Raw genomic sequence first — 24,296 nt, 5'->3', positions numbered from 1 at the left:
CAAAAGTAAAAAAAAAATCTAAACATGTATAAGATTAATTCATCCAGATTTCCTTAATGTTAACCTTTTTGACCTAGACTTTTATGGACACATTTCTTGCGTGTTCTTTTAACAACTGTTGGGTAATGTTACTTGTGAAGGTAAATTAATTTATTCAGGAATAAAAATCCATCGAATTTCCTTTTAATCTTTATTACGAGAAACGCTTTAGAATTCCGAGCATTCATTTATTCATGCTCCCATAATATCTTCCTAATAGAAGGAGGTAGCGACAGTAAGCTGGGTTATTAGCTGGCCTTGGATAGAATAACTCAAATCGTAAAGCATCGTCCTTTTCCCGTAACTCCTCGCGTGTTTTAAGCGTGAGATGCTGCTGATGTCACAACAACAGCAGCCAGTCTGTCCGGCCGCGCGGAGCTGAGGACTGGAATGATGATGGCGACCGTCAGAGCGATTCTCTCCAGCTTCATTTGAAGAAAGGAATTAGATATCTTGCTGTCGGAGCCAGCTCACAAATGGAAGGTCACGTTTTTCCTGACCAAGAGCAGCTTTTGCAGTTTCTAAGGCGGCTTAAGGAGGTTTTCGATGTCTGTGACGAGGATGCTGACGGCTTCATCCGGGTGGAGCACTTGGTGGACCTTGGTCTTCAGTTCGGTCAAGGAGACGAGGTGAGCGCGAGCAGGTTCAACGTGAACCACCGGCTGCTTCATGTTCGCTCGCTTTGTATTTAATGAGCCGTGGTTTGTGCACTAACATGTCCATAAGGTTTAATGGCTGGAGACTGTTGGACCAGTGAAGCTTCTGATTATAGACAACCTGTCTACGTATGACTGTAACGCTCTCAGGTGCGCGCGACCGTCCTCCTCGGACTGGCTGGGCTGCTGGCTGGGCTGCTGGCTGGGCTGCTGGCTGGGCTGCTGGCTGGGCTGCTGGCTGGGCTGCTGGCTGGGCAGTTGCCTGGAGAAATACTAGCTTGTTTACATGCTGGGTTTTCATTGTTATTATTATCACAGTCATTAACATTATGAATATTCATATTGATAATACATTTCAATGTGATTAATTACCATTACTAATTAGGATATTCAGATTGATCAAATATTTAAAATCTTATTTGTATTTATTTGTAGCTGTTTAACAAACACTTTCACATTGTATGTGTTAGAGTTATATGTATGAAATCAGGCAACAAGGTCCTGGTCTAAGTTTATTTATTCTACAAAAGTATTACACGGAATAGCACAAAAGTCAGTTCTGTGACGGGAAGCTTTCCCAGAATGAATGAATCAGGCATCTTATATACACTATTTTACCAAAAGTATTCGCTCACCCATCCAAATAATTAAATTCAGGTGTTCCAGTCACTTCCATGGCCACAGGTGTATAAATATCAGCACATCTGTGAAAGAATAGCTCACTCTCAGGAGCTCAGTGAACTCCAGCCTGGTACTGTGCGTGGTTCCAACCTTCATGTGCCCTTCAGATTAGCTCAAGAACAGTGTGTTGACAGCTTCATGGAATGGGTTTCCATGGCAACTGCATCCAAGCCATACATCACCAAGTGCAATGCAAAGCGTCGGATGCAGCGGTGTAAAGCACGCCGCCACTGGACTCTAGAGCAGTGGAGACGCCTTCTCTGGAGGGACCAATCACGCTTCTCCATCTGGCATCTGATGGAGGAGTCTGGGTGTGGCGGTTGCCAGGGGAACGGTACTTGTCTGACTGCATTGTGCCGAGTGTAAAGTTTGGTGGAGGGGGGATTATGGTGTGGGGCTGTTGTTTTGATTTTGGACCATTTCATGCTCCCAGCTCTGTGGAAACAGTTTGGGGACGGCCCCTTCCTGTTCCAACATGACTGCGCACCAGTGCACAAAGCAAGCTCCGTAAAGACATGGAGGAGCCAGTTTTGTGTGGAAGAACCTGACTGGCCTGCACAGAGTCCTGACCTCAACATGATAGAACACCTTTGGGATGAATTAGAGCAGAGACTGTGAGCCAGGCCTTCTGTCCAACATCAGTGTCTGACCTCACAAATGAGCTTCTGGAAGGATGGTCAAAAACTCCCATAAACACTCCTAAAGCTGGAAGAATGGTCAGAAACTCCCATAAACACTCCTAAAGCTGGAAGAATGGTCAAACACTCCCATAAACACTCCTAAAGCTGGAAGAATGGTCAGAAACTCCCATAAACACTCCTAAAGCTGGAAGAATGGTCAGAAACTCCCATAAACACTCCTAAAGCTGGAAGAATGGTGAAAACTCCCATAAACATTCCTAAAGCTGGAAGAATGGTAAAAACTCCCATAAACACTCCTAAAGCTGGAAGAATGGTCAAACACTCCCATAAACACTCCTAAAGCTGGAAGAATGGTCAGAAACTCCCATAAACACTCCTAAAGCTGGAAGAATGGTCAAACACTCCCATAAACACTCCTAAAGCTGGAAGAATGGTCAAAAACTCCCATAAACACTCCTAAAGCTGGAAGAATGGTCAAACACTCCCATAAACACTCCTAAAGCTGGAAGAATGGTCAAAAACTCCCATAAACACTCCTAAAGCTGGAAGAATGGTCAAACACTCCCATAAACACTCCTAAAGCTGGAAGAATGGTCAAACACTCCCATAAACACTCCTAAAGCTGGAAGAATGGTCAGAAACTCCCATAAACACTCCTAAAGCTGGAAGAATGGTCAAAAACTCCCATAAACACTCCTAAAGCTGGAAGAATGGTCAAAAACTCCCATAAACACTCCTAAAGCTGGAAGAATGGTAAAAACTCCCATAAACACTCCTAAAGCTGGAAGAATGGTCAAAAACTCCCATAAACACTCCTAAAGCTGGAAGAATGGTCAGAAACTCCCATAAACACTCCTAAAGCTGGAAGAATGGTAAAAACTCCAATAAACACTCCTAAAGCTGGAAGAATGGTAAAAACTCCCATAAACACTCCTAAAGCTGGAAGAATGGTCAAACACTCCCATAAACACTCCTAAAGCTGGAAGAATGGTCAAACACTCCCATAAACACTCCTAAAGCTGGAAGAATGGTCAGAAACTCCCATAAACACTCCTAAAGCTGGAAGAATGGTCAAACACTCCCATAAACACTCCTAAAGCTGGAAGAATGGTCAAACACTCCCATAAACACTCCTAAAGCTGGAAGAATGGTCAGAAACTCCCATAAACACTCCTAAAGCTGGAAGAATGGTCAAACACTCCCATAAACACTCCTAAAGCTGGAAGAATGGTAAAAACTCCCATAAACACTCCTAAAGCTGGAAGAATGGTCAAAAACTCCCATAAACACTCCTAAAGCTGGAAGAATGGTCAAAAACTCCCATAAACACTCCTAAAGCTGGAAGAATGGTCAAAAACTCCCATAAACACTCCTAAAGCTGGAAGAATGGTCAAACACTCCCATAAACACTCCTAAAGCTGGAAGAATGGTCAGAAACTCCCATAAACACTCCTAAAGCTGGAAGAATGGTCAAACACTCCCATAAACACTCCTAAAGCTGGAAGAATGGTCAGAAACTCCCATAAACACTCCTAAAGCTGGAAGAATGGTCAAAAACTCCCATAAACATTCCTAAAGCTGGAAGAATGGTCAAACACTCCCATAAACACTCCTAAAGCTGGAAGAATGGTCAAACACTCCCATAAAAACTCCTAAAGCTGGAAGAATGGTCAAACACTCCCATAAAAACTCCTAAAGCTGGAAGAATGGTCAAACACTCCCATAAACACTCCTAAAGCTGGAAGAATGGTCAGAAACTCCCATAAAAACTCCCATAAACACTCCTAAAGCTTGTGGAAAGCTTGGTCAGAAGAGTTGAAGCTGCAGAGGGTGGGCCGACTTCACATTAAACCCTTTGGATTAAGAATGGGATGTTACTGAAGTTCATATGTGTGTAAAGGGAGATGAGCCAATACTTTTGGTAATATAGAGTACCTAAGCAAACATTCCAAGACTAATGTTGTGTTTAGTAGACAAAGCATCAAAGTGTCCCCGATTACGAGAGCATTCGATCTCTAGCACAGCGACTATCCGATACATTTTTATAGTACCAGTATGGTTTATTCTATCTTGATGAACAAGATCAGTCAGACTCCTCCATACAGTATAGCTTATTCTACAAGGTCAAACAGATTCATTTAATTATTCAATAAGAATTTTGAAACAGCTCCATGTTTACCATTGTGTAGCATCCCCTCTTCTTTTAAGAACAGTCTGTAAACGTCATTTGCTCGAGATACTTATTTTACAACCTTTTCATTTACACGTCACAGTGAGAGAAGGGCAACATCATTCTCTAGTCAGTGTGCACCCATATGAGCTGGAGCATGCATGCAAACTTAAGCTGTAAGGAAAGAGTGATATGCTAGTACTTTTCAGAGCAAAGTGCTTTGTTTTTGTTTGTTCAGTTCAGTTTGGTTTTTCCTGGCCAGCACCACATTCGCAAAAAGGTTTGGATTGTTTGCTATTTGTTTGCATCATGGATGACAGTTTTATGAACAAGACCCAGTATGATGCTGACTTTGTGGGGAGACTGAAGCTAAAAGATGAGGCTGTTCCATTGCTTAAAGGGCTCAAGTTTGAACCGGTGAGTGAAACCGGTTCAAATGTCTGTGTTGAGCTGGTATTTGGCATACAAAGACATTTTGGTATGTACATACATACGATTCTGGTATGTTAAGTTAATATGTCAATTAATAATCAGTCTCGTATCACTCTACTTCTTTGAATTCTCGTTTGTTTTGACAGACATTACGTAAAGAAAGCATACACACAACCTGTTGATTTTATGAACTATTTATCAAAACGATATGACCAAAGACATGAACCTTAAAACAAACAGATGCGTTGAATATGGGTGATTATATACAACACTTAGTGAATTGAAAATAAAATAGGGGTGAATGGAGAGGTACCGGTTTTACTCAAATAGTTCAGGTTGGCTTACTATTTGAAGCTAAAGACTGACATCCTGGATTCATTTATAATTTTAACAGTGGAAGTCTCGATACACCCATCTAACCGTCTGTCAGATGAAAAACGGGTCGACCTTACTTTACTGAAGTCCTGTTTAGTCAGCTCGGAACACAGCAGGTGGTGGCCACGCGGGGTCCAAGTGGATTTCTCTCGGTTCCGCTCTCACGGCCTTCTTTTGGTTGTGGATGACTTCAGCGGACTTTGCAGTGGCCTGGACGGTCGCTTCTTTTCCACCAGGAAACGGGAACTGTTGCAGTGAAAATTCACAAGTCACCATCTTCTCCTTTCCCGTCCCTTTGGCAAACTTTCAGGAATTTGAACAATCAGAAGACACAGCATGATCATTTCATTCTCAGGACGAGGCTTTTTTTATCATTTAAAAACTATTTGGAGTTATGAATTTTGCTAATCTAAAGATTCCCAAGATTACGAATGAAATGAATGGAAATGACCTGCCGTGTCTTTTAACTGAGCCAAATGATTTTAGGTGGTGAAAGGTCTGGGCTGCAGGCAGGTCAGTCCATCACCAGGACTCTTCTACTACTAAGCCATGCTGTTTTAATAGAAGCAGTATGGGGTTTAGCATCGTCTGGAGCCTTTCCAGCAGTGTTGTGCGTGAACGAGTTCAAAAGAACGCGTTCATTGAACACGCTCATTTTTTCGTGAACGTTGAACTGAACGCAAAACATTTTTTAATAAAGAACTTGAACGTGAATTAGTTCACATTATGTGTCATGAACGGCAGACATCACTGTAAATGAACGTTGGAATTTGTTTTCCATTGAAAACTGAGTGACATCTGTTTTCTCTTTTGAAACGTAACGAGAGAAAGTTCCTCCCTGCTGTATTCTCGCTGGTGCCGCTTAAATCATGTATCACCAGACAGAAATGGTTTTGACATTGTGTGCGCAATGCATTGCGGGCAACGTAGTGTCCGGCTGAGAATAATTGAATAACATACTGGCTTCCACGACGTTACCCGTGATGAATTGCAGCAGAGCGGGGTAGGCATAACAACGCCGCGTAGCAGGCAACGACGAGAGCGTGGAGGGCTGGAGGAGCGAGCGAGCGAGAGAGGGAGAGAGAGCGCGCTGCAATTAAAAAAAAAAAAAAGGCAGGTGGTAGTGATGGCACGGAGACAGACACCGATTCTCCTTATGAACATTTAAAACAATTGTACACTCTTGCAAACCAAGACCCCGACGGCATTTCATATTATATATTCTTTTTTTAATTAAATGCTGGTAGATTTCATTGCACTAAGTATAGAACTGGTCTACCTTGTCTGTACTGCTGCAAGTTTCATCACCTGGTAAGAAACCCACAATTGCAGTGTCATGAGCAAATGTCTACAATGAGCAGTTTCCAAGAACGTATAGTGATTTCTAGCTCGTAGTGTGAAAAAAAGTATTTATTTGAATATCTCACGAAAAAAGTAAAATGAACTGAATTTTGAACTAGTTCAGAATTAAAATTGTGAACTTTGAACGTGAACTGTTCACTTTGAGCATGTATGAACTGAACTTGAACTAGTTCAGAAAAGCTGTGAACTGGCACAACACTGCTTTCCAGATGCTGCCAGTTCCAGTGGCAGTAATGAACCCCATACCATTAGAAATGCAAGCTTGTGAAGTGCGTGCTTATAACAAGGCGGATGGCTCCTCTCCTCTTTAGTCCGGGGAACTAAAGCATCCACGATTTCCCCAGAATATTTTCTTGGTTTTCGTGATAGAATCTTGTGTGTTTGTTAAACATTGTGGATGTCAGGTAAGATTCATGCAAGGTCTTCTCTGAGCACTGATGAGGAATGTTAGCAAATAAACTGAATGAGCTTAGATGTGTTTCACTCAGTGGGGTTACATGGCACTGTAAAAATCTGATTATTTACAATAAGACTGAGTTATTAAGTTCATGTAGACACCTTAAAGGTAGGGTAGGAGATCCTGGATTTTGAGTCCAGCGAAGCTGCATTTTGAAAATACACAGGTAAAAAGTCCCAACCCTTTTCTTCACTTTCCCCCCGAAGGCACGCCTCTAGAGTACATGAACGCGCACGAACACTAAGGTGCACGAGCGCTGTTCTGACAGCAAGCATCGATCGTTGCCGTATTTAGTATTTAGTATTTAGTATTTAGTATTTAGTATATGCTAACTATACGTTTAGTAATGCTAGGTGCTAGCCAAGCTGGCTCTAGTTTAGGTTCCTGCCAAGCTTCTGGACGCGTAATTCGTTCACGGAGCAGGGTACGCGCACAGGAAAAAGGAGGGGGAGGGAGGAGCAGATTGCAGTTTGATAGACGGCATCAGTATCCAATCATTGTGAACGGTCCGTTCAGTATGATTGGATACTGTTTTTCCTAGATTGTACGTTCTAGAGGCCACTAAAACTTTTCATATTTGTGTCAAAACTTTTAATTAATTGGTTGCAATGGGGGTGTGAAGAGTATTTCAAGCAATATGTAAAAAAATGTTCCAGAAAAAGATCCCCTACCACACCTTTAATCTGACAAGAAATTGGATCGGATTACTCACGATCGGATTAAGACCCCGAGATAACTCGGTTGAAAGTCAAATTAAACCTGCTTGTAGACGGTGAAGATATCCAACTATGAGATCTTTAAGATCTGATGGAGCTCGGTCATAAAGAGCTTTATATGTGAGGAGAAGAATCTTAAATTCTATTCTGAATTCCATTCCATTCAACAACTCAGAAAGGGAAAGCAGGGTCTATCTCAGGTTGTGCTTGATCTAAGTGGAGAACTGCTTACCCGAACTGAGGATATTGTAAAGCTGGATTTATAGTTGATGCGTTGCTCACGGCGCAGGCGGCCTGTGACGTCAAAATGACGTTTCAGGCCTTTCAAAGTTACAAAATTCGACTGGCACACGACAACGCTTTTCATGGCGCGCGCCAGTCGAATTTTGTAACTTTGCGCACGCTGAGAACAACAAACCGGATGGACCGATGTGAGACCGGCTCAGTCAGGAGGTGCGTTTGTACAGCACTTGTACGACACTGCAGTGAAACAGCACAGGGAGCACGTAAACTCCCAAAACTTGTGGACAGAGATTGGCAGAACTTTGGGGAAAGAGGGAGAGTTCTGTAAGAGAGTGTGGAAGAAGCTACGGGACAGATATGTGAAGGCAAAGAAGAGGGCAGAGACTCATTGGTTTCTTTTCGCCGGCAAGGTTCTAAGCATTTCATCTTCCAGAAACTGCAGCAGTATCATTGATGACAGTGTTCCTGCTCTTGACAGGGGCATTGTTTTCTTCTCGACTTGTCGTTGTAGAGTAGTTAGCGGTAACCTTCACGTAGCAGCGACACCTCTGTGACGGAGAAAATTGCAAATACTGGCGCATCGACTCGCACCATTATAAATAGCCGGCACAAAATCGTGACGTCATCAACACCGCTTGCATGAGCCGACGTGGCAACCATGCTAGAGCCTTTAGGCCATGAGAGTAAAATTTTGAGGATCTACTCAATCCAATGAGCTTGTCCTCAATTGAGTAGGCAGAGTCTGAGGACTTGGGGAAGACTCGTCCATCACCTTGGTGGAAGTCGCCAGGGTAGTTGAAAAGCTTCCTGGCGATAAAGTGCGGGGGGTGAATGAGATTCCCCCTGAGATGCTAAAGTCTCCGAACATGGTGGGGCTGTCTTGGCTGACACGTCTCTTCAATGACGCACAGGGGCCTTTGTCAACACCTGTGGAGTGGCAAACCAGGGTGGTGGTTCCCATTTTTAAGAAAGGGGACTGGAGAGTGTGTTTCAGCTACAGAGAAATCACACTTCTCAGCCTCCCTGAGAAAGTTTAATCCAGGGTGTTGGAGAGGAGGCCCAACCAATTGTCGAACCTTAAATTCAGGAGGAGCTGTGTGGTTTCCGCCCAGATTGTGGGACAGTGGACCAGATCTTTACCCTTGCAAAGTTACTAAGGGGACTGTGGGAGTTTGACCATCCAGTCTGCATGTGTTTTGTAGACTTGGAAAAGACCTACGACCATTTTCCCCGAGGGGTTCCGTAGGGGATGCTGATGGAGTATGAGGTACCAAAATCACTTTTGCAAGCTAATCAGTCCTTGTATAACCAAAGCAAGAGCTTTGTCCACATTCTTGACTCTAGGTCAAACTAAGGCTCTGCCAATGTCACGCCCATGGGATTTTCCCCATGTTTTTAGTTTGATGTTGTATCATGTTTTAGGTTTCATGTCTTAGTTTTTAAGTCCATGTTTAGTTAAGTTTTGGCATGTTTTAGTTTTGCCATTGTTTTCCCCTCACTTCACATACCAGCTCATTAGTTTCACTCACTTCACCTGTGTTTTCCCCATCAGCTGCACTCATTCACAATCCCCCAGTTCCCTATTTAGGCCACATTTACACATAGTCGGGTATTTAGAGAAACGAATATCCCCCCCACCCCGTCCATTTTAAATAATAACATCGTGCACACAACATCGTTTTAAAAAAACTTGTCATTTACATCAACCCGCATAAATAAGCCGTCAAGCGCCATAATAACTATGCCAAACCTATTGGCGGCAGTGTAGGGAAAGGAATAAAGCCATGCAAGCCAATCAAATTGGGGTGGCAAATGCAGTAAGGCCAGAATCGTTTGCACAAACGTAAAAATTAGTAGAACTTTAACATCATCCATGATAATCCTGATCAGTAGCCAAACAAACTGTAAACATAAGGCGCTCGCATGACGTTAAGCATTTTCTGGCGCATAATGTGACGTTTAAGAACCTAAAACGCCGTTTCTCCCAGTTGACACGGCAACACATAACCGGCGTTATCAGAAATCTCCACTTTGGCCGGAGGTTTTAGAAGTAATCGTTTTCTGTGAATAAAAACGGGGTTTTGGTGTAAATGAGAGGCCAAACCGCAGGAAAATATCTGCGTCTTCCTATCGTGTTAAACAGGGCCTTAGTTTCCAGGCTCCCCTGTTTCTTTGCCAGATCCTACCCGTCAATATCCTTCATGCCACGCTAAGTTAAGTATTTATCCATGCCATGTCAAGTCTTTTGTTTTGTCTCAATTATTATTCAAGTATTTATTCCACAGTTTAAGTTTTTTGATATCCGGCTCAGCCGCGCCTTTTGTTTAACCGTGGTTTGTTAATAAACCAAGTTTTGCTTTTTACACCTCTGAGTCCGCATCCTACCAACCCACCCAAACCTGACAGCCAGGAGATTTGTGATTTTCATGGACAGGATCTTGGGGCATAGTCGTGGAGAGGAGGGAGTCTGGTTTGGGAACCTCGGGGTTGCATCTCTGCTTTTTGTGGTCAATATGTAAATATATTAGGGCTGCAGCTATCGATTTTTCTGCCAGTGTAGTTAATCGAAAAATGGGAAAAGCTTTTCCTTGTGACCAAAATGCAACAGAGCTGTAGTAATTGTACAAAATAGTCTACTGCAATTTTTTTTGTCTCATGTATTCATCATATTTTAATCCTCTTTAAAGAAAGTTTCCACTTCCCATTTTTAACTTAAAATAGCCATGTTCCAAACATCTGAATTGTGCTTTTGGCAGCTGAGCTCAGGAAGAAGGGCAGTCGCCCACCAATCCTAAAGTCAGTGGTTCGACTCCAACTTCCCAATATTACTGTCAGTTAGGGTGGTGTTAAAGGACACGGATATTAAAAAAAGCAAAGTAGATTTATTATACAAAAACAAAGTAACAGAAAGCGCGGCTGAGCTGGATTCAAAAACCTGGACTGTGGAAAAATTATTTAACAAAACACTTGGCAAAACATGGAAAAGACTTAACTGTGGCGTGGCATGGATGGTGACAGGGAAGGATCTCACAAAGACTGAAGGAAAACAGGGAACTTAAATACTGTGGGGAACTGATGAGTGCACTTGATGGAAATGAGTGCAGGTGACGTGAAGGAAACTAAAACATGGGAAAACTAAGAACTAAACTAAGGCATGACTAAAACGTGATCTAAAACCAAACATGACCTAAAACTCAAGACATGAGTCCATGGCATGACAGAGCCCCCCCCTCAAGGGGCGGATCCCAGACGCCCCTAAAAAGTCTGAGGGTGGGAGGGAGGGGCTCGAAGCCGGTCAGACGGGGGACCAGAACCCCGGTGGCGTGGCTGCAGCGGCCGACCAGGCACGCGGCAAGTGCACCGGCCTCGGGCGGCAGGAGACGGTGGTCTGGCGGACGCCCAGACTTCCGATGGCGTGGCAGGAAGAGGCGGTGGTCTGGCGGCCGCCCAGACCTCAGACGGCGTGGCAGGAACAGACGGTGGTCTGGCGGACGCCCAGACTTCCGTCGGCGTGGCGGCAGGAGACGATGGTCTGGTTGACACCCAGACTTCCAATGGCGTGGCAGCAGGAGGCGGTGGTCTGGCGGGCACCCAGACCCCCGACGACGTGGCAGCAGGAGGCGGTGGTCTGGCGGGCCCCTAGACCCCCGACGACGTGGCAGCAGGAGGCGGTGGTCTGGCGGGCACCCAGACCCCCGACGACGTGGCAGCAGGAGGCGGTGGTCTGGCGGGCACCCAGACCTCCGACGACATGGCAGCAGGAGGCGGTGGTCTGGCGGGCGCCCAGACCTCCGACAGCGAAGGGGGAGCCCCCCCCCTCCTTAAGGGATGGATTCCAGACATCCCAAATATCTGGGGGTGGGAGGGAGGGGCTCGAAAACAGGAGTCCATGGGCCGGGGCCCCATGGGCTCTGTGGCTTGGTCTGGCCCTGTGGCCTCTTGGTCTGGCCCTGTGGCGGCTGTGGGCTGCTCTGTGGCAGGGGCCTGCATTGTGGCAGCTGGGTCCTGGGGCTGCGGTGTAGGAAAGGAGGAGGAGCTGTACAGCGCAGCTACCTCTTCTGGCTCCAAGCCAAAAATTTCCAGCGAGGCAGTGCGCTGTACAGTCCTGACCTCCTCCCAGATAGCTGACACCCCTGGTAAGTGCTGGAGGACCTGCTTCTGCACAAAGAAGTCCAAAACATCATTAGAAGAGTTCAGCTTTTCCCAGGAGGTGCTGCTCGATCCCGAGCGGCTCCAGAAGTCCCCAACCAGCTCCCAAAAGGCTGAGTAGTCCGCCGCGTCCATGGTGGTGAGATCCTTCTGTCAGTTAGGGTGGTGTTAAAGGACACGGATGCGGATATTCAAAAAAAGCAAAGTAGATTTATTATACAAAAACAAAGTAACAACAGAAAGCGTGGCTGAGCCGGATTCAAAAACCTGGACTGTGGAAAAATTATTTAACAAAACACTTGGCAAAACATGGAAAAGACTTAACTGCGGCGTGGCATGGATGGTGACAGGGAAGGATCTCACAAAGACTGAAGGAAAACAGGGAACTTAAATACTGTGGGGAACTGATGAGTGCAGCTGATGGAAATGAGTGCAGGTGACGTGAATGAAACTAATTACAGGGAAACTAAAACATGGGAAAACTAAGAACTAAACTAAGGCATGACTAAAACGTGATTTAAAACCAAACATGACCTAAAACATAAAACTCAAGACATGAGTCCATGGCATGACAATTACTTGTCGAAGCGTCCTTGGGTAAGACACTGAACCCCACGTTGCCTACTGATGCATCCATCGGTGTATGATTGTGTGTGAATGTAGTAGGAAGCACTGTATTGCTGTATAGACTAAGACGTGCTGTATGAGTGAATGGGGGAATGTGGCATGTAGTGTTAAAAGCACTTTGAGTGGTCAGCTAGACTAGAAAAGCGCTATACAAGTAGTCTATTTACCATTTTACTAGTACTTTCAGAATGACCCTGCTGTACTTTATGTAACACAATGACTTCTCAAAGTCTTTTATACTGCTCTCTTACATTTTTATTTATTTTGTAAGATGAAGAAGAGCTGCACCATAAAGTTTGTTGTACAGATGTAAAATGATGAAGGCATTCTAACATTACGTTACACTGAAAATTTAGCGTTAGCCTCAAGTCGCAACACATCGCGGGGAAAAAAAAAAAAAAAACTACAGAAAACACTGGCTGGCTATTAGCATGACGATTATGATATGATTTTCAGCCAAATTAACACAATTAGCATAGCTAACTAGACTCTTTTAAATTTCTCATTTAAATTTTCAATCGTATAACTTGTCACCTATAAAGCTCTCCACAACCTAGCCCCCACCTACCTCAGCGACCTTCACCAACACACTCCCTCCCGCACCCTCCGCTCAACCTCTGCTGGACTGCTAACCATCCCCACGTCACGCCTCAAGACCATGGGTGAGCCTTCAGCTGCTCAGCACCCAGGCTCTGGAACTCTCTCCCCCCACTCATAATACAGTCAGACTCCATCACATCATTCAAATCCCAACTTAAAACTCACCTATTCAAACTGGCATTCTCCCTATAACTGGACTCTGTGCACTTCTGTTTTATGTTGTCTCATGTTTTTATGCTTTTATTATTTTTTTAATGCTCTCAAATTTTAATGTAAGGTGACCTTGGGTGACCTGAAAGGCGCCTCGAAAAATAAAAATGTATGTATGTCTTGGGTTCGCTGCTCATGCCGGAAGTGCCTGGATGCTTTCTGCTGAGATGCTGTAACATGGAAGTTGGGCTATTGTGGTATGTTAGCTGGGCCTTACGGTGTATGCAATGTACAGTCTTTTCCTTGGGTTTGAGTTTGAAATGATCCCACACTTGAGACACTTTTTTCAGCATTTTTCTCCCTCTCTCCCTTGTTGACCACCCAACCAATGACAAACCAACAATGACATCTGTAGAAGCATGCTACCGGTGTTGTGAAAAAAGAAAAAACTATGCATTTTATAATTAAAAACCTAATAATAATGTATAGCTGGATGTTAAAGGGATAGTTCGCCTCTTTTGACATGAAGCTGTATGACATCCCATATCAGCAACATCATTTATGAAAATTTTCTTACCCCCTGCTGCGTCCTGTGAGCAGAGTTCCAGCCTCGTTTTGGCGTTGACGAAGGTAGTCTGGCTAGTTGGCTGGGGCCATAAAAATAAAGCGTTTTGCTTCTCAAAACAATATGCGTTCAAAAGAGTAATACATTTGCATCACAAAATCATTCTCCAGGAAAAAGTCAGACCTCACAATCGCTTGGCCCTATTTTCTCTCCCTTCGGTGTTAGAGTGCCTTATTATATTACTTTAATATAACATTGTAAAGGCAAATTGCCAAACTAACTTGATTTGTGTTTCATGCAGGTGAAGAAGTTGACAAGGCATCTGTACCCTAACGCCCATGGAAAAATCAACTTCAAAGACTTTTGCCATGCAGTGTTTGCAATCAAAGGTAAGACGTGCTATAAAGGTCTCAAGCTTTGCCTGCCATTCTCTTTCATGAGAATTTTACTCTTAAGTGCTGCAAAGGGGAATTTAGACAGGCCTTTCCCATCTGTTTTCACTGTTTATGTTAAGCTAGCATGTTGCTGTCTGTGGTCTGTCTCACAACATACTATAGACTTAAGACATAACCTTTTAACTGTTGACAAGACACCCCCATTCTCAATTACAATTAGAAAATATTACATGTACTGCAGATAAGGACTCTCTTCACACAGACATCAAGCTGTATTTGTGCACAGAAGCCCTTATTAGTCGGAGTAGAGAAAACTGCATCTGCACGTAGTTCAGTGAGATCCGTTATGGCTGCTCTCATTTACTTATATGAGATAGATTGGACCCTTCACGTAACCAAAATGTTAGCTCATATGACACAACTAAATGGTCACATGGGAGGGACAGTTAATTTATTTGATATATAATGTTAATTCAGAGTCCAATGGACCCAATTCAAGTCTTGTGGGAGCAGATGGTTTTCACATTGGTGCGAGTGAGTGTTAAACTAAAAATCAACAGGTGTGACACTGACTACACAGTACTTAGCTAGGACTAATCATAATCAGGGGGTCAAAATATTAAGATGAGAGGAAGGCTAAAGGAGGACATTACAGTACAAATCCAAAACAATTCTCTTTGTTGCACACATATTTAAGAGATTGAATGGGAGATGAAAGAAGTCACAAAATCAGTGACAGTTACGGTGAGAAATCCAGAATTAGTGAGATTACAAAAGGCAGTCCTGTGCAATGCTCTGCTGTCACTTTGCTTCTTGTTCTTGTGACTGAAGGTTGTGAGGAGATATTAAAGATGGCTGTGGGTCCTCGCAGCCTTGCATCCCAACATCAGTCTGTCACTGACAATGGCTATATTTACCAGGTAAAGTCTTTTTCAAACTGTGAAGATGATAAACAGTGGTGACTATACTCTGAATAAGACACTGCCATTTGAACATTTTCTGATTTCACAATAAGGTCGTATACAGAGTAAGCAATAATTGAAATAAGCTAGGTGAAGGACGTTGATCTTGCTTGAACAATGATACCATGTTTACGCCCTAATTGCAACAATACAGCCTATTAGAGTTTTCACAGCCTCTTGTAGCATACACTGCAGTTCATGACGAATGCTTGATTTCTTATATTGCTGGTGCTACCTTTCCAGATGACCCCTTACATGCATGGACACCTCACGTTAAGCTCTTTTATTTGTTACTTGGCTTGTAGCAGGTAGCTTGCTCTCTTCCGGTTTAGCTTCGCAGGGAATGAAGTAGTGAGGAGAGAAACTCTGATGTAACGTTGCAACACTCTTCTCTTTCTCTCCAGAGGAAGCAAATATCATTTACAGCTCGTCACAATTTGTATTTATTGATCATGTTTTATGTTTCTGTCCAGTCTTTAGTTTTTGCCATGTTTTCCTCGGTCACTCTTGCCCTGCCATCAGCTTCACTCACGTCATCTGTGTTTCTCCCCTCAGCTGCCTTCACTCACCAATCACCCTCAGTATTTAGTCTCCAGGTTTTTCCATGCCCATTGCCAGGTCCTCACCGTCATCCATGCCACTGTCACTGATGCCATGTCACAGCAACCCATGTCACAGCAACCCATGCCAGGTCAGGTTTGTCCTTGTGTTTCTTACGTAGGTAGGTTTTTGTTTTATCAAGTGTCAAGTTTTTTTCAGGTTTTTTTTTTTTTTTTTTTTTCAGCTGCGCTTTTGTTTGGATTGTTTATGATAAATCAAGTGTTTTCCTTTGAAATATCTGCATCCGATACCTCCTTCACCACCACACCACAACTTACGAGACACAGCTGTGCAGCAGCTATTTAGATACATGGTGAACTATGTTTCAACTTACACTCACTTGCTCTCTGACAGATGGAAACAAAAAAAAAACTTTTACTACCTGGGTCACAGGCCCAATCTTTAAACCCGGGAATCGGCAGGCCCAAGGCTCAGCCACCCAGCACTTGCTGGCAAGCTCCCAAGCCCCCCTTGTTCATGAGTTATGGCAAGGGAACTTCTGGGTCACCAAGTGATGGCACCTTAGGTAGAGATCTCCTGACCAAAGTGAAATAAAACTTCCCCAAAGTTAGAATTACAAAAGTGTTTGTCTACCTGAAATATCTTAAAGAGTGAGGATGCCGCCTAAAAACCCAAATGGAAGACAAAACTGCTCAGAGTGCTGATGACGACAGCGAAGTGCAGCAACACGAGGGAGCTAGCATCATGAGGCTAGCCTCAATGATGGCAAAATGGACTGGGGAGAAGAACTGGTGGATCTGACTGCCTTTACACGCATATAAATTTAAGTAACATCCCTTTCTTAATCCATAGGCTTTAATATAATGTCGGCCCACCCTTTGCAGCTATACCAGCTTCAACTTTTCTGGGCAAGCTTTCCACAAGCTTTAGGAGTGTTTATGGGAGTTTTTGATCATTCTTCCAGAAGCTCATTTGTGAGGTCAGACACTGATGTTGGACAGAAGGCCTGGCTCACAGTCTCTGCTCTGATTCATCCCAAAGGTGTTCTATCGGGTTGAGGTCAGGACTCTGTGCAGGCCAGTCAGGTTCTTCCACACCAAACTGGCTCATCCATGTCTTTATGGAGCTTGCTTTGTGCACTGGTGCGCAGTAATGTTGGAACAGGAAGGGGCCGTCCCCAAACTGTTTCCACAGAGCTGGGAGCATGAAATGGTCCAAAATCTCTTGGTGTGCTGAAGCATTGAGAGTTCCTTTCACTGGAACTAAGGGGCCAAGCCCAGCTCCTGAACAACAGCCCCACACCATAATCCCCCCTCCACCAAACTTTAAACTCAGCACAATGCAGTCAGACAAGTACCGTTCCCCTGGCAACCGCCACACCCAGACTCCTCCATCAGATTGCCAGATGGAGAGGTGTGATTGGTCACTCCAGAGAAGGCGTCTCCACAGCTCCAGAGTCCAGTGGCGGCGTGCTTTACACCGCTGCATCCGACGCTTTACATTGCACTTGGTGATGTATGGCTTGGATGAAGTTGCCATGGAAACCCATTCCATGAAGCTCTCTATACACTGTTCCTGAGCTAATCTGAAGGCCACATGAAGGTTGGAGCTCTGTAGCGACTGACTCTGCAGAAAGTTGGCGACCTCTGAGCACTATGAGCCTCAGCATCATCTGACCCGCTCTGTCATTTTACCTGGCCGACCACTTCCTGGCTGAGATGCTGTTGTTCCCAATCACTTCCACTTTGTTATAACACCGCTGACTGTGGAATATTTAGTAGAGAGGAAGTTTCACGGCTGGACTTGTTGCACAGGTGGCATCCTATCATAGTACCATGCTGGAGTTCACTGAGCTCCTGTGAGAGAAACATTCTTTCACAGATGTCTGTAGAAGCAGTCTGCATGCTGATGTGCTTAGATTTATATACCTGTGGCCATGGAAGTGACTGGAACACCTGAATTTAATTATTTGGATGGATGAGTGAATACTTTTGGCAATGTAGTGTATGTTCAGTTACCCACCCCTGTCCCCGATGCCATAGTTACCCAGAGGTCGTCTATACGAGAGACACTCACTCCAACTTGTTTAACATGAGGTTCAATGTCTCAGAGTAGCTCAGATACACAGTAAGCACACCAGTACTATGTATATAATGTTCAAGTGTATTATCCATTCAAGCCAGTTTGAGTTTCTGGCAGCTTTGTATGGGCCATGGAAAAATTTAAATGAGCTGTATCTGGCTGGCAGACCACTAGTTGTATAGACCTGTTGTAAACCATATGGTACACAGACAGAGAAAATAAAATTTAGTTTTTCTTAAAAAAAAAAAGGAAAAAAGTACCTAATTACCACTTCTGATTATGTAAAATGCTTTTCTTTTTTAAATGCTTGTGTCTTTTCTTATTGATGCAATATGTGCACTTTGTTGGCATGCTAGTTTTTGTTTTTGTTAACAGAATGGCGAAACAAAGCTTGGTCCTCCCATCATCATGTGTACACGGCCTTACCCAGAGTGCACTGTGTTCAGTGAGGGCTATGGGGCTGATGCAGACTGTGACACAGACAACCTTACGCAAAATGCCAATAACTCTGAGACGTTGGATACATCCCCACAAGACAGGTCAGTTATAACAATATCAAGAAGAAGTGGCTATACATTTGTTGATACTTTGAGTTGTATAATGAAAATCTGATTATAGTGTGTTATTTTGTAATTACCAAACCTTTTGGGGGTTGATTTTATTATTTTTTTTTTTAACAAAGCAACCCTTACAAATCTTCTTCCTAGCCACCTGATTGGATCAGCATCTGCATCGGTCATCTCTGGAGAAGAACAGTTTGAGGACTACGGTGAGCGAGTGGATGTGGATTTTACTCCCAGCAGCCCTTGCCCTGAAGATGATACCCACACAAATGGCTTCTCAGATCTGGGTTCCTCCCTTCCCTCCAGGTTTGTGGCCAGTTTAGACATTTACTCAGAATCGCACTCTCCAAATTTACACACATTTACTGAAACAGATTTTTCAAATCGTTAAGGGAACGGACAGGTAGTACCTATGATGGTACCAGCGGCTCCAGTCTTTGACTGCTGAATAGACAACTTACCTAAATTTTCTGTTACCTTGCTTAAAAAGGTATGACAGAATAATATGAAGTTTGGGTTCTGTAAGGGAAACTTGGACCAGTTTCCCTGCCTGACCTCACGGTAAAACAGATGCTAAGATTGCAAGGTGAATTTTGAGCCAAATATGGCACTCCAAAATGCATTCATAAAGGCTACTCCTGTAGCTGTATTCAGCACATTAATTGGATACACGCCCCTGCTTTTTTTTGTTGCTTTGTTAAGTCAGTCTGCATTCCAGACTATTTTTTTTAACTGCTTTGATTGATGGGAGTTCTTTTGAAAAACTAACACATTTTGTAGAAATATTCTATTGACCTGACTTGTGTTTTGTATAGGGATGGGAATCGAAAACCGGTTCTTGTTGAGAACCGGTTCCCAGTGTTTAAATTCCTTGGAATCGTTTGGCGATTTTGCAAACGATTCCCTTATCGATTCCAGTGGGCGCGAATGACGTCACCACACAACTTTGCGTGGCGAGTCCAGTGCTGCCAGCAGCCAACAGTAAACACAGCGCCCAAGCGGTACAAAAGCTCGAAAGTTTGGTTGCACATCAAAGGGAGGAAATACTACCAACATGCAATAACTATGTATGAATGATTAACGTCTTTGAATCTGAACCCAGCAACGTTAGCATGTCCTCGGTTAACACTGCAGGTAACTAACTAACAAACACTGCCTATCATGTTAGCGCCATTTGCCTCATTGTAAAACCTGCTGTTGGTAACGGTTAAGGTTAAATTAATGCCTTCTCATGCATTTAGATGAAATCATGAGAGACAGAGCCTGAGTGGCTCAGAGCCAGAGGCACCCTCCAGCTTCTCCTTTCACCAGAGCAGGGAAGAGTTAAATTACCCAGGCCATGATAGACCAATGTGGACCTCACCGTTGTTGGGTTTGTAAGGTCACGACTCGTGTTACTTCTAAACTAAACAAAGTTGATGCTAATCGACCGGTTTGTTGTCCTTTTTCTCCAAATGAGAATCGATAAGGGAACCGAATCATTAAGCAGAATCGAAAATGGAATTGGAATCGTAAAAATCTTATCAATTCCCATCCCTAGTTTTGTATGTGTGGAAAAATGTAGATGGTGAGTGGACTGTACTGTAGTATAACACTTTTCTAGTTAAGTTGACCACTCAAAATACTTTGACACTACAAGCCACATTCACGGATTAACACATGCTCATACAGCATGTCTTTACAGTGTAACAGACTACACGGTTTTTTTGGGTTTTTTTCTAAATCACACACTCACACACTGATGGAAGTATCAGAGAGGACATGGGGTTTAGTGTCTTGCTTTGGAAACTTCAACATTGTTTGAGTTGACGGTGGTGAAAAATTGTGGAGGACCCAAATGTAGAACACAGCAGTCCAGAGGTTTATGGAGGATTGAACTGAAGTTTTAATTTTATGGAAACAAAAAGTGTGGCCAAACTATCACCTAAAATGGGAAAACAAAAGACTATGTAACAGAACAAACCGGATGAGCAAGGAACAGAACTACAGTGGTGATCAAAGTTGAGAGTAACGGCGAGGATCTGACAAAGACTGAGAAAAATCATGGAGCTTATGTACTGATGGGACTGAGGAGACAAGTGACAGGAGCTGAGACAAGGTAACAATAACAGGGGTGTAGGAAAGCTGAAGGAACCAAACAGGGGGGACTGAGGACATCTACTGGTGAGTATGGGGAAATAGAATAAACTAGAAACTAAACTGAACACAAGTACGGAGCTCAGGCAAGACAAAACTAAGAGTACAGACACATATAAAACAAAAGTAAGAATAACATCTAAGTCAAACCATAAAAGAGGTGCAACTGTCTGTGAGAGGGATGTTAGTGAATTTTGGAGGAAAAGTAATGCATCGTCAGCATAAAGACTTATCTTATGTTCTACTTTTTTGGCTTGCATGCCATTAATATTCTTACTTTGTCTAATAACAGCTGCTAGTGGTTCAATAAATATAGGAAAAAGTGAGGGGGGAACTTCCGGTTTGATCATTTGTCCTGACACATGCCTGAGAGAGGTAAAGATAAAGATACTATTTTATCCAGTTTTTGAAAGATGATCCAGATCCAAATTTATTTCTTTCAGTGAAAATTTTTACTGGAAGTAGCTCCATGCACGTTCCATGTAACATACCTTAGTGTGCTCATGGTCAGATTAGTGGAGTAAGTGTTGGGTTTATGTTTCTATGTGTATGCCCGTGTGTGTTTGGAAGAATGTACCATGCAAGTCTTTACAAGTGCTGTGTATGTTTATATTAATATCATGAAAGGAAGCAAAGATGCAGCTAGTTTGGGTGAAGTGAAAGGAGAGGAAAAAAAAGGACAAAGAATAAACCAAAGAAAATAAGACGAATAAACCCATAAAAAACATATTCACTGTGCATCACGAGTTTATGAGATAGATAAGGAGTTACTACTCTTGCTTAACAGTTGTGTTAGTAAATTAAGTGCTAAACTCATCACCTGAGTTTAGAAGAGACATGGAGTGGTGTTCCGATCACAGTAGAGCTGCCCATTGACATAAAGCTTGTTCACGGAGATGACCGCACCCGAGCCTCCCTCCATGAACTTATTTCGGATCGGGTACAGAGCTTTGCGTCGCTTCAGCATCTCTCAGGAATTGGTCGTTGCCACTATAATCTGTTCCTTTCTGCCTCGGCCTCCTACATGTGGGAGGCGTGTGCCTTGCCCTTGGCAGGGGTTGTGATGCTGGAGTGGGGGGCGGTGTGCTACCCTCCCCCTACCCTCCGTGCCTTACCCACGGGGCCACTTTTTTACTCGGGATGTCCTGGCTGGTTCCTTTCCTAGATTGTGGGCTGGTCCTTTTTCCTGTTGCCCCTGGGGTTGGGGGGCGCTCATGCTCTGGCTGGCTCTGTTGCTGGTAGGACCTAGCGGGGCTGCACGGTTCCTGCTGGGACTGGGGGGCACTCCAGAGCACTGGTGGAGGTGCATTGCACTGGCCCAACACACCAGCACCAGCTGTGATCCAGCCTGTCACTGGCTGTGGTCACTGGTTGATGCTGAGTAAGTGTTGAAGTTCAACATCACTGCTTTATGTCTGACTGCTGGAAGGCTTTATTTTTGGTGGATACGGGGGTTACTTACAGACCACAATACAAACTTCCACACATTCATCTGTGGAAGTTTGTGTTGTGGCGCAGCGGGCACATCCGGGGGCCAGCAGCCCCCCAGCCACCACAGACCCCCGAACCAGCAGGACAACTCCTCCTCCTGGCCCCTCCCACCCCAGGCAGCAGGGGTGTGGGAAGACCCCTCCCCTCGCCCCTCTGGGTCTATCATATTTTCTAATGGTGAGCATTTAAAATTGAGGGGCAGGCAACCTTGTGGAACTGGGAGCGTGGCCCTCTGGGCAGCCTACATACCCAAAGAGCCCCGCCTACCAGATACCACTCAGTGCTACCACCCCCCAAGACCTAATGTGTGTGTGTCTGATGTCTAAGGTGTAATTAAAACAGGGGCAGGGGGGCTCCAGAGTGCAGCAAAGGGGACCACCTACGTGGTCCCACCCGCTACACCCCTCCGAACACACCCGCCTTCAAAACCCTACGTGTGTGAATGTGTGCTGTGTACAGGAGCCAGAAGAGAGAGGGGTGTGGGGATCTAGAAGACCGGGGGACAGAGTCTCCCCCGGAGAGGGCCAGATATTGGCCGCAATAGGCACAAGGCCTCTAGTTGCAAAAACCTTTTTCTCAATCAGACATTGAGAATTTTAGCTTACCCTAAGCTTGAAGTTATAAGTGGTCAGCGTGTACATTTCAAACAAAACCAGGAACATAGAAGTCTTTTTTTTTTTTTTTTTTTTTTTTTCCAGCTGATATGTACTGACATTTTGCATGGCTATTAGTTTAATTTATATATTAATTCATTCTTTGTGATTCCAGTGCTGGACAGACTCCTCAGAAGATGCGGCAGCTTTACAACAGTGAGCTGCTGGACATCTACTGTTCTCAATGCTGCAAAAAAGTGAATCTACTCAATGACCTGGAGGCTCGACTTAGAAACCTCAAGGCCAACAGGTAAAGCATTTACGTACCTACACATTACACTCACATTGATAATCTGGAAAGGTGGGTTTCATGTACAAAGACTTGTGTGGATTAACTACTGAAACATGGCGTACGCTCAAATCCAGAAAACGTCGTACGCACAAAAATATCCAGATGTATGAATCTGTGCACGCGTATGAATCCAAGCACATTTCCTTTGTACATCCCAATCAACGTGGAATTGAGCGCACATGTTGGAGTACCCAATCCCTCCCTGTCCACGGCCCTACTTAAATATGCAAATCATATTTAAATGAGCCCTGCACCTGCGACTCCCCTCACTGCACGATCAGAAAATAAAGAAAAAAGAATGAGTAAGATGGGGGAAAACATAAAAATCAGCCTCCAGCTGCACCAGTCCCTGCTCCGGAGGGGGCCCAGGGTGTCTCGCCGCCTCATCGACGGATGTCTGGCCATCCGCCAGACCGTCTCCGGTTGAAGTTCCCTCGTCGCTGGACGTATGACCGTCCGGCAGACCGTTGCCGTCTCCAGATCCCACGTCGCCGGATTTCTTTAAAACCTGATTGGAAAACTTCTAAAATATTATGCTTTTCCAGAAAGGCCATGAACTGGTCATAAACCATCTTTTCAATGATTTTAGAAATGAAGGGTAATTTAGCAATTGGCCTATAATTAGCAAGAACTGTGGGATCTAAAACAGTTTTTTTTTTTTTTTTTAATCAGGGGTTGAACAACAGCATGTTTTAAATTTACAGGAACCACACCTGAAGACAAATTGCTGTTAACAATAGCAAGAACAGAGTGCCCTAGAGTGGTAAAGACTTCTTTAAAAACTTTTTCCTAAACTCTTTTGCTTGACCTTGATGGAAAACATCATGGGGTTAAGGAAAGATGGAAAATTCTTAAGGACTAAAGAAAAGACAACCATGCAGCAATCCGAATTCACCACATTTACTCTCTGAAACTACAGATGTTCAATAAATATTCTACAATAAGTGTGACAGATACTAATACACTCTGTTATACAATGGTTATCTCTTATGAATCTTATTAGAGGCAATATAGAATATTACCTTAGATAGAATATTACAAATGATCAAGGTTTGGAACTGAAAAAGGAGGGAAAATGATGAAAACATTTCAAAGCGTTGTCACATGCTGTCCAAACAAACCCTCCCGTTCTCATATTTACTCACATGAGTCACATTTAGTTCAAATGAATGAAAATAACTGAGGGTCACTATGAAAGTGGTGGCTGCAAGGATTTCTGGGACAATCTCCTTTCTTCCATGAAGGATGGGCAGGTATCCGATTCCCATGGAGATCGTAAAGTAGGCATTACAGCTTCT

At 43.9% G+C, this 24,296-nt stretch overlaps 1 protein-coding gene across 3 annotated transcripts in view; it reads left to right on the top strand.

Moving 5' to 3' along the window:
* Positions 1 to 350: 350 nt before the first annotated feature.
* rab11fip4a (RAB11 family interacting protein 4 (class II) a) overlaps positions 351 to 24,296 on the top strand; it is a 47,717-nt gene continuing 23,771 nt past the window's right edge. Inside the window, exons 1-6 of one of the 3 annotated variants that reach the window (XM_075454515.1) lie at positions 351 to 668; positions 14,165 to 14,252; positions 15,090 to 15,178; positions 18,239 to 18,402; positions 18,571 to 18,732; positions 22,822 to 22,956. In XM_075454515.1, the coding sequence (XP_075310630.1) occupies positions 516 to 668; positions 14,165 to 14,252; positions 15,090 to 15,178; positions 18,239 to 18,402; positions 18,571 to 18,732; positions 22,822 to 22,956 (791 nt within the window). In that variant the 5' untranslated portion in view covers positions 351 to 515. Of the gene's footprint in view, positions 669 to 14,164; positions 14,253 to 15,089; positions 15,179 to 15,775; positions 15,912 to 18,238; positions 18,403 to 18,570; positions 18,733 to 22,821; positions 22,957 to 24,296 lie in introns of those variants that run through there. The other 2 variants (XM_075454517.1, XM_075454516.1) reach the window with 2 other exon arrangements.

The sequence above is a fragment of the Odontesthes bonariensis genome, chromosome 21 (assembly GCF_027942865.1).
Source record: "Odontesthes bonariensis isolate fOdoBon6 chromosome 21, fOdoBon6.hap1, whole genome shotgun sequence".
Classification (NCBI taxonomy): domain Eukaryota; kingdom Metazoa; phylum Chordata; class Actinopteri; order Atheriniformes; family Atherinopsidae; genus Odontesthes; species Odontesthes bonariensis.
The sequence above is the reverse complement of the archived record's forward strand: the minus strand, read 5'-3'. Positions and strand labels throughout refer to the sequence as shown.